This window comes from Vanellus vanellus (genome assembly GCF_965231255.1).
Source record: "Vanellus vanellus genome assembly, chromosome: 1".
Classification (NCBI taxonomy): Eukaryota; Metazoa; Chordata; class Aves; order Charadriiformes; family Charadriidae; genus Vanellus; species Vanellus vanellus.
In genome coordinates, this window is record NC_138905.1 from 30466263 (window position 1) to 30481158 (window position 14896).

The 14896-nt window shown below is 37.8% G+C and overlaps 1 protein-coding gene across 1 annotated transcript in view; it reads right to left on the bottom strand.

Annotated features, from left to right (window-relative positions):
* Positions 1-5619: 5619 nt before the first annotated feature.
* The window catches only part of ZNF277 (zinc finger protein 277), a 55398-nt gene continuing 46121 nt past the window's right edge, over positions 5620-14896 (bottom strand). The window contains exons 8-12 of the mRNA XM_082490852.1: positions 9497-9564; positions 8266-8362; positions 7718-7760; positions 6914-7088; positions 5620-5855 (exon numbers count right to left, since the gene is read on the bottom strand). Coding sequence (XP_082346978.1) covers positions 5663-5855; positions 6914-7088; positions 7718-7760; positions 8266-8362; positions 9497-9564 — 576 coding nt within the window. The 3' untranslated portion in view covers positions 5620-5662. The remainder of the gene's footprint in view (positions 5856-6913; positions 7089-7717; positions 7761-8265; positions 8363-9496; positions 9565-14896) is intronic.

The following is a 14896-nucleotide window of genomic DNA, read 5'->3' on the forward strand; positions in this document are numbered from 1 at the left end:
GGGTATGAGCTGCCAGAGGAAGGGACACATTTTGTTGGGGTCTTTTCGGTCCTAGTTTTGTGCAGAGCTACAAACTCTTTCACCCCGAGGGGATATGTGCCATTTTAAGTGCTATCTAATGCTTTCTTCTGTGATGAGTGGTACAAAGACTGTTATAATTTATGCCAAGAGCCAGGTTAAATTAATCACCATGAACCATAGCTCTTCTTTTTGGGATGTCACTACAATGTCATTACTTTGCATTGTAATAGTGCCTGCTGGTCTCAATCTGGTTAAGCCATCCATGCTAAATGCTTGAAATAAAATTTTAAAAAAGAAAAAAGATAGTTCTTGACCCAAAATGCTTACAAGCCAAAAAAATTTTGAGATATGAATGAAAAAGCTGGGATGTGGTGAGAAAGGTAGGAGTGGGATAGTCAAGCTTTATCCATATTCCTCAGTGTGGTCTATGGACTTCTATTACCATATTTTTCACCCATATTTAGTCTCAGGAGGGTCTTCCTAGACGAAAATAGACACAATAATAGCTCATGGGCAGGATGAACAAAGACATCACAACCTATCTGCAGAACTGGTCCAGCTTCTTGACAACTTCTGTTTAACATGCACCTACTCAACAGCAGATTACAGTTGAGATTCCTTGAAAGAAGGAAGCAGATACATAATGTTTTGTAGGGTAATTTTTCTACATTTTAGTGGTTTCTGTACTTAGGTTCATGATTATGATTTAACCTGTGACCATATGCGCCAAAAGGTAACCAGTCGTCCTCCTGTCCCCAAAGCTGTTGTGAGAACAGAGCAGCAGAGGCTAAATGGCTAGTTTTACGTATTTCCAATGTAGCTACCAAAGCTAGTTCTCCATTCCAGAAGGCAAATCATCTGATCCATGTAGATATCTACCTTCAGATTAAATGAATTCTGTAACAGTAGGGTAGAATTCAGCTCTAATTTAGGAGTCCAGATGTAGGGGAACAGATGTGACCTAGGTGCCTAAGTTTCCATTACAGTTATTGCAGCCTAACAGAGATATTTAGCTACCAGCCAAAAGTGCTGGATGTAGCTGCTTTGACTTAGATATGCCTCAATGACATCTGAGACACTCCATGGTATCGGAAATGCTCATACGCAGTTGACAGAATTGACAGAAGACCTCTGAGAGATCAGCATCCTTCAGGAGCAGCAGCTGGAGACTGCAGAATGTTCAAGCATCTCAGATGACACTAGATATCTATGGGCAAGGAACTGAATAAAATTTTAGGTGTTTAATTTAGGGTGAGCAGAATGACTCTAGGATCCATAGACTACGTTTATTAACTGTGATGGAAGCTTAGACATTAGGTTCAAATGTAATCTACGCACAGGCAGGTTCTCAGTCTCAGGGTGGTAAACCAGATGGAAAGAACTGTGTTCCAAGGAACATTTGTGGCAGAAAATGCTTTTATTCCTATCTAAATTTATGCAAAGATGACTAATGTATTTTTAGTTGCAAATATCCTAAATTCCCCTGCTCTTCCTATGGAGAGTGTGAATATATCAGGGATGTAAAATACCAAATGTGAGTTCAACTATGGGGTTACATGGTAATTTCTAGAATAGTTACCTTAGCTGTATCTTCATGAGCAAGAGTCTGGGAAAAGCTGTAAAATCAAATTCAAGAAGCAACTAAAAATTCCATTCGTGGAAGAAGTCAAATTAAATGTGACTTAGAAGCAAAAAACTTCTAAAAGGAAAAAAAAAAACAAACCCAAACACTGGGGACAACAGCACATTCAGTGCTCATGAAGAAAAGGAATGAACTTTAAATGAACTAGGTTCTTCATGCAACCACTGTTGCCTGTAGTATTTCTACAGCAGTTGATTCTAATGACTATTACATGGAAGCAGTAGTTCGTTCCAGGGTTACAAAACACCTGTTCCATGTGACAGTTGTTATCTAACCAAGTTTGCTTTACCTGGCAGACGTAGATAAGGGTACAATTTGACCATAGACACTTCAGTCATTTTATTGTAACTAAGCTCCAGAAAGCATCATGACTTAACAAAAACACCTGGGGAAAACAAAGTATTTTTCATCTTGCCCTGTAAAAGCTTTTCTCCAGGGACCTCTGATTCTCCTTAACCTCTATACATGTATAAGTAAAATGCAAATAATGCAAGATCGTTTAATACAGCACCAAGTCGTAAGCAAAGCTGTGAAATTTGCTGCTGCTCAATGGCAGTGAATGGTAGATGTTGCCAAGAACTATGTCCAGTGTCCGCTCTGGACTTGAATTTGAGCATGGGGACTGTTAACCTTGGACGAAAGTGACCGTACTTCTGTTCACAGTTCAGTTTCTTACGTCAGATTCAGGTCAACTACCCTGTAAAATGGGATAAACAGAGAGATGCTGTACCAAACATCCCACTCAACAGTAGAGATCTAACCAGACTTCAGAAGCAGCGATAGCACTGAAAGATAACAATAGCGGAGAGACTTTTCAGAGACTTTGGTGTTTTGCACGTCGGTTACCATTTTGTCAGCTGAGAGCAGCCACTGACAGCTCTCACAGCATGTCAGACAAATGTAATACCGAAACTAAAAACAGTGTCTTAAATGAAAGTCAACAACCATTAACTCATTAAGTCAGATTAAGTCTGCACCGAGTTGTCAGAATAAATTTTGTGTGGAGGAGTATCAAAGATGTAATTAAGGTATTTGTAAAAAAGACTGGAGGAATTACCGGTCACCAGGTCACAAGCCTTTTCCTCCTTTTACCCAGGTCCTTCTAAACAAGGGGACGACTTTAGATAAAACAAAGTGAGTGTGTATAAAGAGTCAAGATCTAGGCTAAGAGGAAATATTATGGTAAGAAATGTGCATTGTACTTAAAACTAGTGTAGCTTTTTTCATACCAATTAGCACCACTCATTCTCCTGATCTGACTGTCTGAAGAGCATTTGCCAACCCCAACTCTGTCCATTCCATGACTTATGGCAACACTGTTTTTGTTATAATGCTTCAAAAAAGGGTCTTTTGTTAGAAGAACATATTTGCTCATATAATAGCTGAGCCCATACACTGTATGCAGCCATAACTGTATCCCCTCCTTGTGACAAAAAGATAACTTCAGTTTAAAAACAGACACCGATGTTGGCTTCGCTTTAGATAGAGGACAAGAATGCCTAGGGAAAATTGTGGCCATTAAACAAACAAATACAGTATGCTGCAGCAAAAGGTCAATTAGAAGCATCCTTGTGCTAAACGAAGATGCTCAATTTTTACTGTAGTAACTCTACCCCTACTCTCTCTGAGAACCTACGGATACTTTAAACCTACTTTGCTGTTTACTGTTTGTATTTAAAGAGACATGATCAATCCTAATCTGAGTCCTCATGTTCCTTCTATTTTCAGTGAACAGTTATACACTGCTGAGAAATTTTTCATAAGTACCTTTTCCTCTTTACTCAAAAAAGACAATCAATCCATGCTATTTATATAATTTCTCTCAAGAGATTCTCTTAATTCTACATTGATAAATTGCTATTTCAAATTTCTGTTAGAACCAGGAACAGCAGTCATTCCATATTGCTGATATTAACATTCTTGATTTCATTTTGTAGGGGTTTGAGTGACTCAGCATCACATTCCTCATGATTAGGAAATGTTTTGCAATTTCACTTTACGATACATCAATAAAATTTTATCTTTCCCTTAATGTGCCCTTCTGAGATGGGTCTGCCATAAAACACATTCGTGTGCTGCTGATTTAGCCATAGTTCTCTTACTGATTTTTTCGATTGCTCAACACAGTTATCATTAATGTAAACCCCATCAACTCTTACTCCCACTTCAGCTAAGAATCTGACTGAAAAGCAAAGACTGGAATCAATTTCTAATTTAGGAAGAAAAGAACTGCTTGGGAAGAAAATTACTTAAGAGGGAAAAAAATAATCAACAGCAACAGCCGTTGCAATTACTGTGTGAAATTAAGAAATGTACAAATGCAAGAAATACAGACTATAGCTTTTTAAAGATGGTCAGATGTTCCAGTTCAAAAATATTGGGGTTGTTCCTCCTAAATTTTTGTACCTGTTTAATCAAAGCCAATGCAGACATATGACTACACCTGCCCCTTCTTTTGTCTGTATTCTCAGCACCTGCTGAACCACTTCTATCCCATTTCCCCTTGACAGAGTCAGATATTGCTTCTGTCTCTGTTTCATGGAGCAGTTAAGTGGCTGATCTGTCTTCCTCAGTGCATTTTCAGCACCCTGTTCTTCTAACTTATCTCCAGAGCACCTGGGCCCAAGAGAAAATAAGAAAGGGGAAGTAAAGAGAGGTCCTAGTGGGTGATGGGTAATGCCAGGAGAAAGCAAGTTCAATGCAAAATAAAAGAATTGCAGGATGAATTAGGCTGGATATGGAAGCTTAGGAGAACACGGGTAAAAATTTGAACTTTAGCCCCTCCTCCCAGGGACTGCTACATAATTCTCAATCACCATATCATGACAAACAACAACTCTTGTTGACAGCAATCTATTTCAGGTAACAAGGGTCGTGCAAAGGCGAAGCTATGACCTTGAATCTTCCCAGGCAGGGAAGGGCACGGAGCCGAGACTCCCATACTTTGAACAAGTGCTCTAACACTGAGCTAAAGAAGAAAAAAGAATTAGCTGCCAGTTTTGAAAGAGGTTATACGTATTATGCAAAGCCAAACCTGAACTGTTGAACTACTTAAGATTTCAGAGGAGAAAGAGAGGCAGGAATACCCATTTTGGATCAGCCTAGCAGGACCTATGCTCAGACCTGCTTTGCTTTATCAAGACTGAGGTGCTTTCAGGACATGCTGAAGACCCGTTACTTGGGGAACTTTAAAGTTCAATATTAAAAGAAATATGGTAACTTTAATTGACAGTTGAGTTGAGATTTTGAGGATTTAATTTGGATTTATGTGTCTGCAATCTCTTAAGTAATTTTTTTTGCACCTCAGTTCATGACCATGCAAGAAGTCTACTTTAAATTCTTTGGATCTTTGATACAACTGGGATTGCGATTGTTCCTATGCTTTTTTAGGTTTTGGATTGGCAGCTTTCCATGCAGTCAGATATCCATGGGCATTACTGGTGTTCTGAGCCAGTTTTCAGAACAGGCACCATATATCTTACATATTGATGACAAATAATAGATCTGTTTTCACTTTGAAGAAGGTCTAAGGTTAAAAATAGCAAAATTTGCTTTACGTAACAGACCAAGAATTAAATTCAGGCTCTTTTCTGTGTGCTAACAGCAATAACCCATAGAATATTCACTCATTGGCTCATATATCAAGACACATTGTCTCAACTGTTCATGTCTTTCACAAGATGGCCTTAAAATAGAAATCCGATCCTGATGTATTCAGAAAAAAATAAAAAAAAAAAGATGAAAAGATTTGTAAATAATACTAAAAGTATTTGGAGAGCCAAGCAGAAAATGCATCATTTAATTTTAAAATAAAGCTAGAATTTAAAGAAAAATAAACCAAAAAAGTTTACACTTACATTTTATTTAGCATTCCCATTCATGTAATATTTCCCAGTGATAACATTTATGAGTTAAACTGTATTCCAATATTAGTGAAAGAATGTAATTTTTTTTGTCTTGCAGAAGAAACACTCAAAGGTCAGCAACTATAATCCAAGGTCAAAATTTCTCCTGACTCTTGTTCTCTTCACACAGGAGCTGGTTTAAAACACTGCTCTGTTTGAGAGCTTTTAGATTGGATATGTCTTCGCTTACAACAGGGATATCTTCACTTTGATCCTCAGTTATCAGGTCTTCACTGTCTGACAGTGTGCACAGGAGTGTATCATTTTCATAGGTAGGAAAATAATACCTGAAAGCAACAAGGCATAATGACTAGATAGTCACATATTTGGTTTGAAAGCGGCAGAGCATATTTTACGAAATCAGATTTTAAAAAAGGAAAAATGAGAAAGTCTGGTTGTCCGGAATGAGAGTAAACAGCAAACCCAAAATATCAACTGACATGTACATCTTAGAAGAGTAATACAGAGGAGCTGGCAACAGACAAGTCCTTACCCCTGTTTCTTCACCTGTATGTTGTCACAACTGAGTCCAGAGATCCAGATTTGTCCCACAGCATATGCTGAACTGAGATGTTTGAGTTAGAACATAGGTGCTTTACCACCTATGGCATCATCGCCCAGACCTATTCAGCCTACTTACAATCTGAATCAATGTTATGTTATGCTCTCTATTTGCTATGGAGAAAACTAAGAGTAAAAAACCAACTTGTTTTGATGCCTAAAGTTAGGTAGATATTATGCATATAGGTGTATTAGACATGCAAAATAAAGGGTTTGGTTTGTTTCTAGAACTATATGCCCAGAGATATGCTATAGGCTATATCTTTACTAGCAAGGAAATATGTGCCAGATGCGCATCCCAGACATGGTCTGCTTCTGTGTAGAAAGCTAACGGCTGGAAGAATCTCGTGCCTACAAGTGGGGCATTCAAGATGTCACTTTGGTGCACAGATTCAACCTTGGTTACACCAGGAGGGAAAGTGCTCCGAGTGCACCACGAATGCCTTTCACTGTTCACTGCACAACTGCAAATGCAGGCAGAAGACAATTTTGCAACAATAAACTTCTCTAGCATACTGACTTGACAGTGCAGACACTAGTTATGGGGATAGTACATCCTGGACGCAACTAGAAGAGCAGTATGTCATGTTCATTTTAGCTTCAGACAGAACAAGGATTTATAATCCTGAGTAGTTTTGACACCACTTATTATTTTGTCTGGGCCAGTAGAGCTGGGGAGCTCAGGGCACTGTTGCAGTGGCAAACCCCAGAAGTTTCAACTTACCGTTTTACTGACATTATCAAATAACAGTATAAATGCTGGAAGAAACATGTGTGCCCTTACTGTGGTTGATCCCATGTAGACTTGGGTGGCAGGAATGCAATGTGTTTGGTCTCTTCCATATGACTTATCAACCCTCCTTTAGACTGAAATTTCTCCTGGCAGTTGTAACAGCGACAATGATGGATTTCTCTTCTGATGAAGTTCACTAGCTTTACTTGCTGATAAAAGTTCAGACCTAGGAGAGATGGTAGCGAACAAGCACTTGAACATGACACTTACTTTACAAATGCTTTCTTGGATTAAGCATAAGGATCGATAAGGGTTTACTGAAGACCAGCACTGCCCGAATGCTGTAGCTTAGCAAATTAACTGAACAAACGCTTTTTCCCAGCTGCAGGGGAATTAGCCCTTCTTTTGATGTAAAAATTGCAAACACCGTGCTTCCTCTCAGTGTAGACTGAGGAGAAAGCAAACATTGGCCAAACACAGCTTAGAGTGCAGCCTTCTACCTTGCAAGCAAGTCTTAACAGGAACAACAACAACAATAATGATAATTATTATTATTCTTCCAGGACTCCAGCAGCCAGACCTGGGTCTCATAGAGTGGGTATTTGTAGAAGCTACTGTGCAAAAGAATCCAATGGTTTTAAAGAAAATATCACACATCCTTGGCACTAACAACAGTTCCAGAAAAATAAAGTGTTCTTGGTTTTCTTTTGCAAGCTGACAGAAACAGTTTCCATAATGGAAAAGTTAAATGTCCAAACAAACATCAAATTGATACAGTTGTTTTCCACTATTCCTGTGATGTGGTTTTCTCCACACTAGTGGCAAATGCTGACAATTACAGCTTCTCTTACTCACCATGCTCTGACTTTATTTTGGGAAAGTCAAATTCATGTGACTTCTGGAGGAAGAAAAAAAAAGGAAAGAATAAAATATCTTATTTCCACTGCTTCTACTATTCCAAGCTAAAAACAGCTCAGCTTTTCATAGACTGACACAGACATATGCATATAGACATGCAAACACCCAAAAGATTTGTTTCACAAGAAATTTTCACATTCTGTTAAACTGCAACACTCCTGTTAAATACTTTATTAAAACTGAAACACCGATGCTAACCATCAAATATATTAAATCATCAAGTCACTATAATATTAAAGATGCTACCTCTTTATTGTCTGTACCAGTTTGTACACTCACAAGTATCAGACAGTCATACTCTTGATGTAAAACTTGACTCCTCTGCATATTTTAGAGAACAGATGCTGGAGATGCATGCAGTACTTGAGTCCTGCACTAAAGAGGGCATTCTAATGCAGCAGCTGATCTGATCTTAACAAAGATGCTACAATCACACTTTTTAATTTCAAAGTAATGGAAGAACTGACATTTAAAACAAGTCTTACCTGCATGTGAAGATACAATTTTTCTGTGGTGTCTGCTTGGTGTTCACAGAACAGGCAAACTGCACTCACCGGATGCTCTTCCCAGTCAGACCAGTCTCTTATGATTAAGAGTCAAAAAGATTCATTTAATTGTGGAAAAGAGAAGAGACATTTTGTGAAAGGGCACTTTAGATTCTGCATTCACAGCACTAGAACTAAATCCAGAGAAACTGAATAATTTAAAGGGGTGGAAGAGACAGTGTAGATTTATAGCTGGATACCTGATTAAAATCTGGTCTGCAGTCTAAAAAACCTACAAATTCAAGAGTAACTAAGAAGTTACTGTTTAATTGCCGTGCAGACAGGCAGTAAGTCTGACTTGAATTTGCCTGCACTAACAAACGGAATCTTAACTTGAATTTCTATCCAGTTTGGCAACTCATCAAATACTGTGTTCAGTGTTTATTTTTACAAGGTCTTTTAAAATTCTTATACCTTTCTAATCTCTCAATACACCAGCCAAAGACATAATCATCAGGCAGAGTTCACTCTAAGTGTTATTTACTTATCAAATATTATTATTCCTGAAAGAGACACTAATTTATGCTACTTTTAGACACGCACACAAAGAATACTTTACGAACACATCTATTTAGAACTCCAATACTGCTGAGAGATAGAAATATTATTGCAACCACATATAATCAAGTAAAATTAAGTTCAAGACAGAGATAGAACCAGGAAGGTCAGGGGCCCTGATACCCACAAATTTCTTCCTGCTTATTCAATTCTCTATGGCCAAGGTAGCTACCTCTGCAGTGATTTGAAGGCCTGGACCACAGAAGAATGCAGAGCAGAGGTGGATGTTTTCATACCACTTCTGTCTCATGCTGGCATTTTTGATGCTTACTTTTGATTTTCAAATTTGAGCAAAAAAAAAATTTGAGGAAATTTGAGCAACCGGGTCTTTTTAGTACAAAAGTAAAAAAAACCCCTCCATTTTGCCTACATCATTACAAACCCAAAAGGCTGTTATTTGAGCTATAAGCAAAAAAAAAATAGGCTTGTGGTTGAAATATAAAATTTACAGCTCTTGTTGTGAAGTTTCTTTGATGAAAACAATTTGGAATTGATTTGATTGGCTTAAATGAATTTTAACTGTGTACTAACTATGCACAGCATTTTCCCTGTAACTACTTTCAACAATAATGGTCTTGTAAGTCTTTATAATGGGTACATAAGTAACTCTTACTCTTCTACATTATATAGTAATTCCCGGTCGTCCTCTGACTGCACTTCCTCCCAGGACTTCCCAAATTCCTGGGGATAAAAAAAGAAAAGAAAAAGAAAAAACATTTCCTGATTCACATCACATTTTAAATATCAACTGAATGAACAGTCGGGAAGTCACAATCAACATCTTATTTTGGATTACTTTGGTATTTCTGTGAGTTAAAGGTAGCCACACAACACTGCTTTAGTAATAATTTAAAAAAAATCAATTTGTTTTGTCTTCTAACAGGGCATTCCCCACCCTACACCTGGAAAGAAGATGATTTGGCACAGAGCTCTCAAGAAGAGGATCCAAGCTCTGTGTAAAACTAGACTGTTGCAACACTACCAAGATGTTACCGAGGTGGGTACGTTATCACTGCCTCGAGTTTGCCATCACACTTGCTCAATCCAATCTGCCTACCTTGCTCTTCATGCAGCATATGCTGCTTATAGATTGCAGCTATCACACCTGAGACTTTAGCTGGCACAGCTACACCAGTCAGTGCCAGTACCTTGTACAAGGTCATGTCAGTAAAACACACGGTGTAAACCCAGCTGAGAGTACTCCAGAAGGGCAGTATGAGCCAGGGCATAGATCTCTGAGCTAGACTCCAGTTTCTCTTCCATCCTCTTCTCAGACATGAACGTAAGCACATCTATTCACGGTGTTCTACTCTTCCTTTTACTTTTTGTGTTGTTTATTTATATCTTAAAGACCTTCAGCACAAAGTATATCACAAAACATTTGTGCAGCTTTCAGCACAATGGCAAGCACTCTCAGCATGACTGCGATATAAATAACAGGCAATAAAGAGCTGGAGCACTCTACTGAAATACCAGCAGTGATCTTCAGATAGTGTTTTTCTTTCCTCTGATTCTTCCTGCCTTTAAAAATAAACCAGAGCAAACTAACCAATAATCAAAATAGTATTTTTGAACTCATTTTTGATGGCTGTGAAGGATTCACAAAGATCATAATTGATGATCTTCTCTTCATTACAAAAAAGAAAAGGCAGCTAGTAAAAAGATCATTCTTTCATTTATTTCATTCAAATACTACCTCTGATAAATATAATTAACAACATCCTTAGTAATAAGTGTTATTATTGCCTTTATGGTTGTTTGGAAAAAGAAGGAAAAGATATCCACCATTTAACAATTTAATGACAATTTTCAAAGCTGTTAGTGTCTATCAGGTAAATGATAAACAAATGTCTCTAGACAGCTCTAAACATAATGTCATCATATATTACAGAATGAAAATTCAGTAATTAATTCTGTGATGCTACATGGTAGTGAGTAAACTCTCTGAGTTACAGGGGAGACTCATTAATGTCACCATTACTGTGAGATAACATGAAGCCATTAACACCTCTCACCACATGTTCTCCCAGCTGCACACTAGTTTCCTATGGCTGTTAATGTTAACACCTCAATGAGAGGATAGCGGCTCACAACCACTGCAAAATGAAGACGAATGCTCACAATTTTTCCCCTTACCAGCTTGAAGTATATGTGCACAAAAGAGAATGTAAAAAACAGCAGCCAATACTAAGCTTCACCTTTTAATTAAAGGTGAAAGGGGAAAACCACGCACAAGCTTTGTTATTGTTGCCGTTTCTTTATGGTGTTTCTGTGAAGAAGGCAGAGAAAGATCTTGTAAGAGGTCTCTGTTTCCCTCATCTACTTATATTCAGTGGAGAAAAAAAAAAAGGGAAAAGGAAAAAGCTAATCAGGTCTGGTATCACTGGAAAATTGCATGGTGAATGGATAACTAGGGACACTGTGATGAAAGTGCCAAGAGACTGAAGCTGAGCAATTGGGTGGGAAAGAGTTCTTCGAAACATTCTTAAAGCTCTTTCAGGTTTTATAATTTTTTCTTTTTTTAAAAACACTTCTTCAATTCTACAGCTTGATGGGCATTTGGGACAAAGGGTGCCTTTGTTAAGTATTCAGCTTCCCTTGCTCTTTCATCCAAGATGCAAGAGCTCCCAGCAATCATCTCTAGAGATTCCCAAGAATTTCTTAACAAAACCAGAGGAAAAAAATAGATTTGACATTTTTAATAGTTCAAACAGTAGAAAACGAATAATTAAAAAAAATGCAAGCCTTGCTATATATCCGAGGAAAACCAACTTTTTTTAAAAAAATACTTCCTGTGTACCTCACAGACAGGAGGTTCCTACAGAAAAGTGAGGAGAGCATGCAAACGTGTGTGGTTTGGTTTCCTCCGCCAATATGAAGTCTAAATGCACAGAGATTAATTGACTCACAGGCAATTTATCTTCTCAACTTGAGCACAGTTTTAAGGGTTCTATGGGGAGAAGGTCTGTGTGCTTCACTGAGGCAACATACCTCAACTTGAGAAGAAGTGCTGAGATGGGAGAAACTAGAAACGGCAGCTGGTATCTCAAGCAGTTTTCCCAAAAGAGCAGTTACTGAACGACATGCAAATGTAGTTCCAGGCCTGTGGAGCTCAGAAACTCCAAACAGATGCTGCTTTCCCCTGCAAATTTGCTCTTGCCCTTCTTCTCACCTGCCTTACTGCCATCATCTGAATTGTTTTATATTGCTGCAGAACTCAAGATGCTTTATCAGATAGAAGAGATGGTCTTACCAAAACACTAGTTAATAGACATTGGATGAATTTAAATACGAAGCGTTCCCCGACTTGGTGGATTTTATTAAGTCTTGAGCTATCACCAACAGATAAAGGATTTTCCTTCACTGTTTTACAAAATATACACTGCATAAGTCAAAACAGGCTAAATATAAATAACAAAACATTCTTCCCCCGCCCCCCAACAGATAATAACAATGATTTAGGGCTTGACAATAAGGAGAAAACATCTTTTTATCTTTGAGGAAAAGTGAAGGCTTTATGAAACAAGTTTTCTAGTAACAGGTATCATTTTCAGCCATCTATCTTAGTCATAAGTGCATTCATTATAGTGATGTTACATTACTATAGATATATGCCATTAGTCAATTTTAAAATAAATATCTGTGCTTCCTACAACGGATACTCTAGACTTTAAGTGCTGCTGGTAACAGTCAGATGAACACAGAAGGAAAGGCCCTGTCAGTCTGGGTCCACCTCAGTTCCTTGGGCTGAGAATAAGAGAGTTTTAATACTGCCTTCTGTTCTTTTATGGCCTCCAGCAGGCGCCACAGACTACAAAGTTCTTCCCTCTCGATTTTCACTTGGGTTTGTGCAAGGTGAGTCATGGGGCCACAATCTAACATTGACACAGAAACAAGAAAATCAGGTTGGAAGGTTTTTTTAGAGAAAGGAAAAATAAGGTAACCCACATACGTATCTTGGATGCATTGTTGCTCAGTTCTTCACCCGTTACTATCAGTCAGTCTTTTTCAATTTATACTTCAAGCCTTTCCAAAGAGGATTGGTATCATCTTCCATACTTACACAATACTGACAAAAGACCTCCAAATCCACAGGGGAAGTGACCCCACTGCCTTTCAAGTGATTTGCATAATTGCAAAACGCCCACTCTAATTCAATGTAACTATCTAATAATATACTTTTGATACTTGCATATGAAAGAAATCTATTATACATGCACACGACAAAAAAGGCTTCCACTCCTACTAAAGACCAGAAGTAATACTCTTATCTTAACGCTAACCTGTGAACAACAGAACGTGTCAATAATATGGGGGTAGACAAATCAAAGCAGCTTGTCGGTCATGACAGAAGTCATAGAAAGTCGCAGAACACCAAAAGGAATTTGCACTTATTGCTATGCCAAATAGGAAATTTAGGGGAGCGAATTACCAACGCACAGACATAAAATGTAATTTGCGTTATGAAAACAGACTCTTACAACTGCACTAAGAACTCAAGCGAAGCCAAAGGCAGAATGGAGGGAAAGGAAGGCAGCAGGCAAGCCTATTGCTTTAAATGAAATCAATGGAAGCTTTGGCATCAGCTTAAAAACACCAGTAAGAGCTGGCCAGAAGATCGTGAGACAATTCATCAGACATTCTCAGGACATCTGAACAAAAAGACCTTAAAGCCTCTCAGTACAAAACCCACAAAATAAAGGAAACTGCCAGTTGCAGCTTAATAAGACTATTTTACGCAGTGCTTGGTGAAGATAATATGTAATGGAAAACTATAAAAAAAGGACAATAATGCCTGTAAGATGGTTGTACTAAAGAGCTATCCAATTAAGTAGCTTAAGATCCAGTTGCTGATAGAAAAGCTTTATGGCGCACATCCTAAAAGCAAGGTGGATAAGACTGTAATAATATTGATGTTTATCATTAGAGACCTACTTAATCTTATAGTCTCTTTATGATGAAAAGAAACTTGATCAAACTGGCATAGGAAGATCTTTATTACCTTCTGAAAGTTCAAACCTTTCTGTGAAAACATACAAAAAATAGATAAATTGTACACCTACATCTTTAGGTCAAGATGAATTCAGTAGTAAATTTTGAAACCGTACATCTATCATTTCAGATAAAATATCTAATCCATGTCTGTGTCTGTGAAACTGTATAATTCCCCTGGACATTTACAGCAATGCAAAACATGGATCTTTAAGGCTCATTAGTAAGTCAGTAAAGCCTGATAATACACATTAAAAAAAATATACTTCAGTAAATTGTGAGGTGCTGGGGGAGAGGAAGCTAAATCTCTACATCAAGTCATTACAGAAAGCAGACCTTGCATAACATCTAGAATTCACAGAATATAGGATTCTTTTCTTCAAGCTGAGACTTTCACATTAATATAATCTACTGTAGTCTACATATGTGCAATAGAGAATAATATTATTTCTCCTTACATGTAAAGGCCAATCTACTGAACCCCTGGTGAACAAATTAAAGTTCTTTCCTTTAATCTTCTTCTCCTTTGTGCAAAAATAAAGGCTTTACCAAAGGCTATTTTGAAAGCTAACACTTTGTACTACATAGGAACTATCCTAAACATTTCATGTTAACGAAAAACGTAATCTCATGCAACATCAGTGTGCAAATACACATTTTATAGCAAACTATTTTTATAAGTGTTTAAGACAGAGTTTCAAGTCTGGTTTTAATCCTTTATTCCAAAAAAAACCCTTTCTTTAAAAGAAGAAATGTCAGAAGTTCTGATATGACTACAGTTTGAAGGATCAGAAAGACTGAGTAGAAACAGTCCACTGGGTAGAACGTAGTGAAAGGCAATTGCAAATTTGTGGAAAGAAAACATGGCTGTAGCAGAACCTATAGATCCAGAAAAAGAATTGTGATCATTCAAAGTATGTCCCAGAAGAAGCGCTGGCAGCATACTGGTACAAACCTTGCACATGCAGACCACCCTGCCCAATTTTGAACATTTTGGTGGTTTGACATATCTTATTTGAAT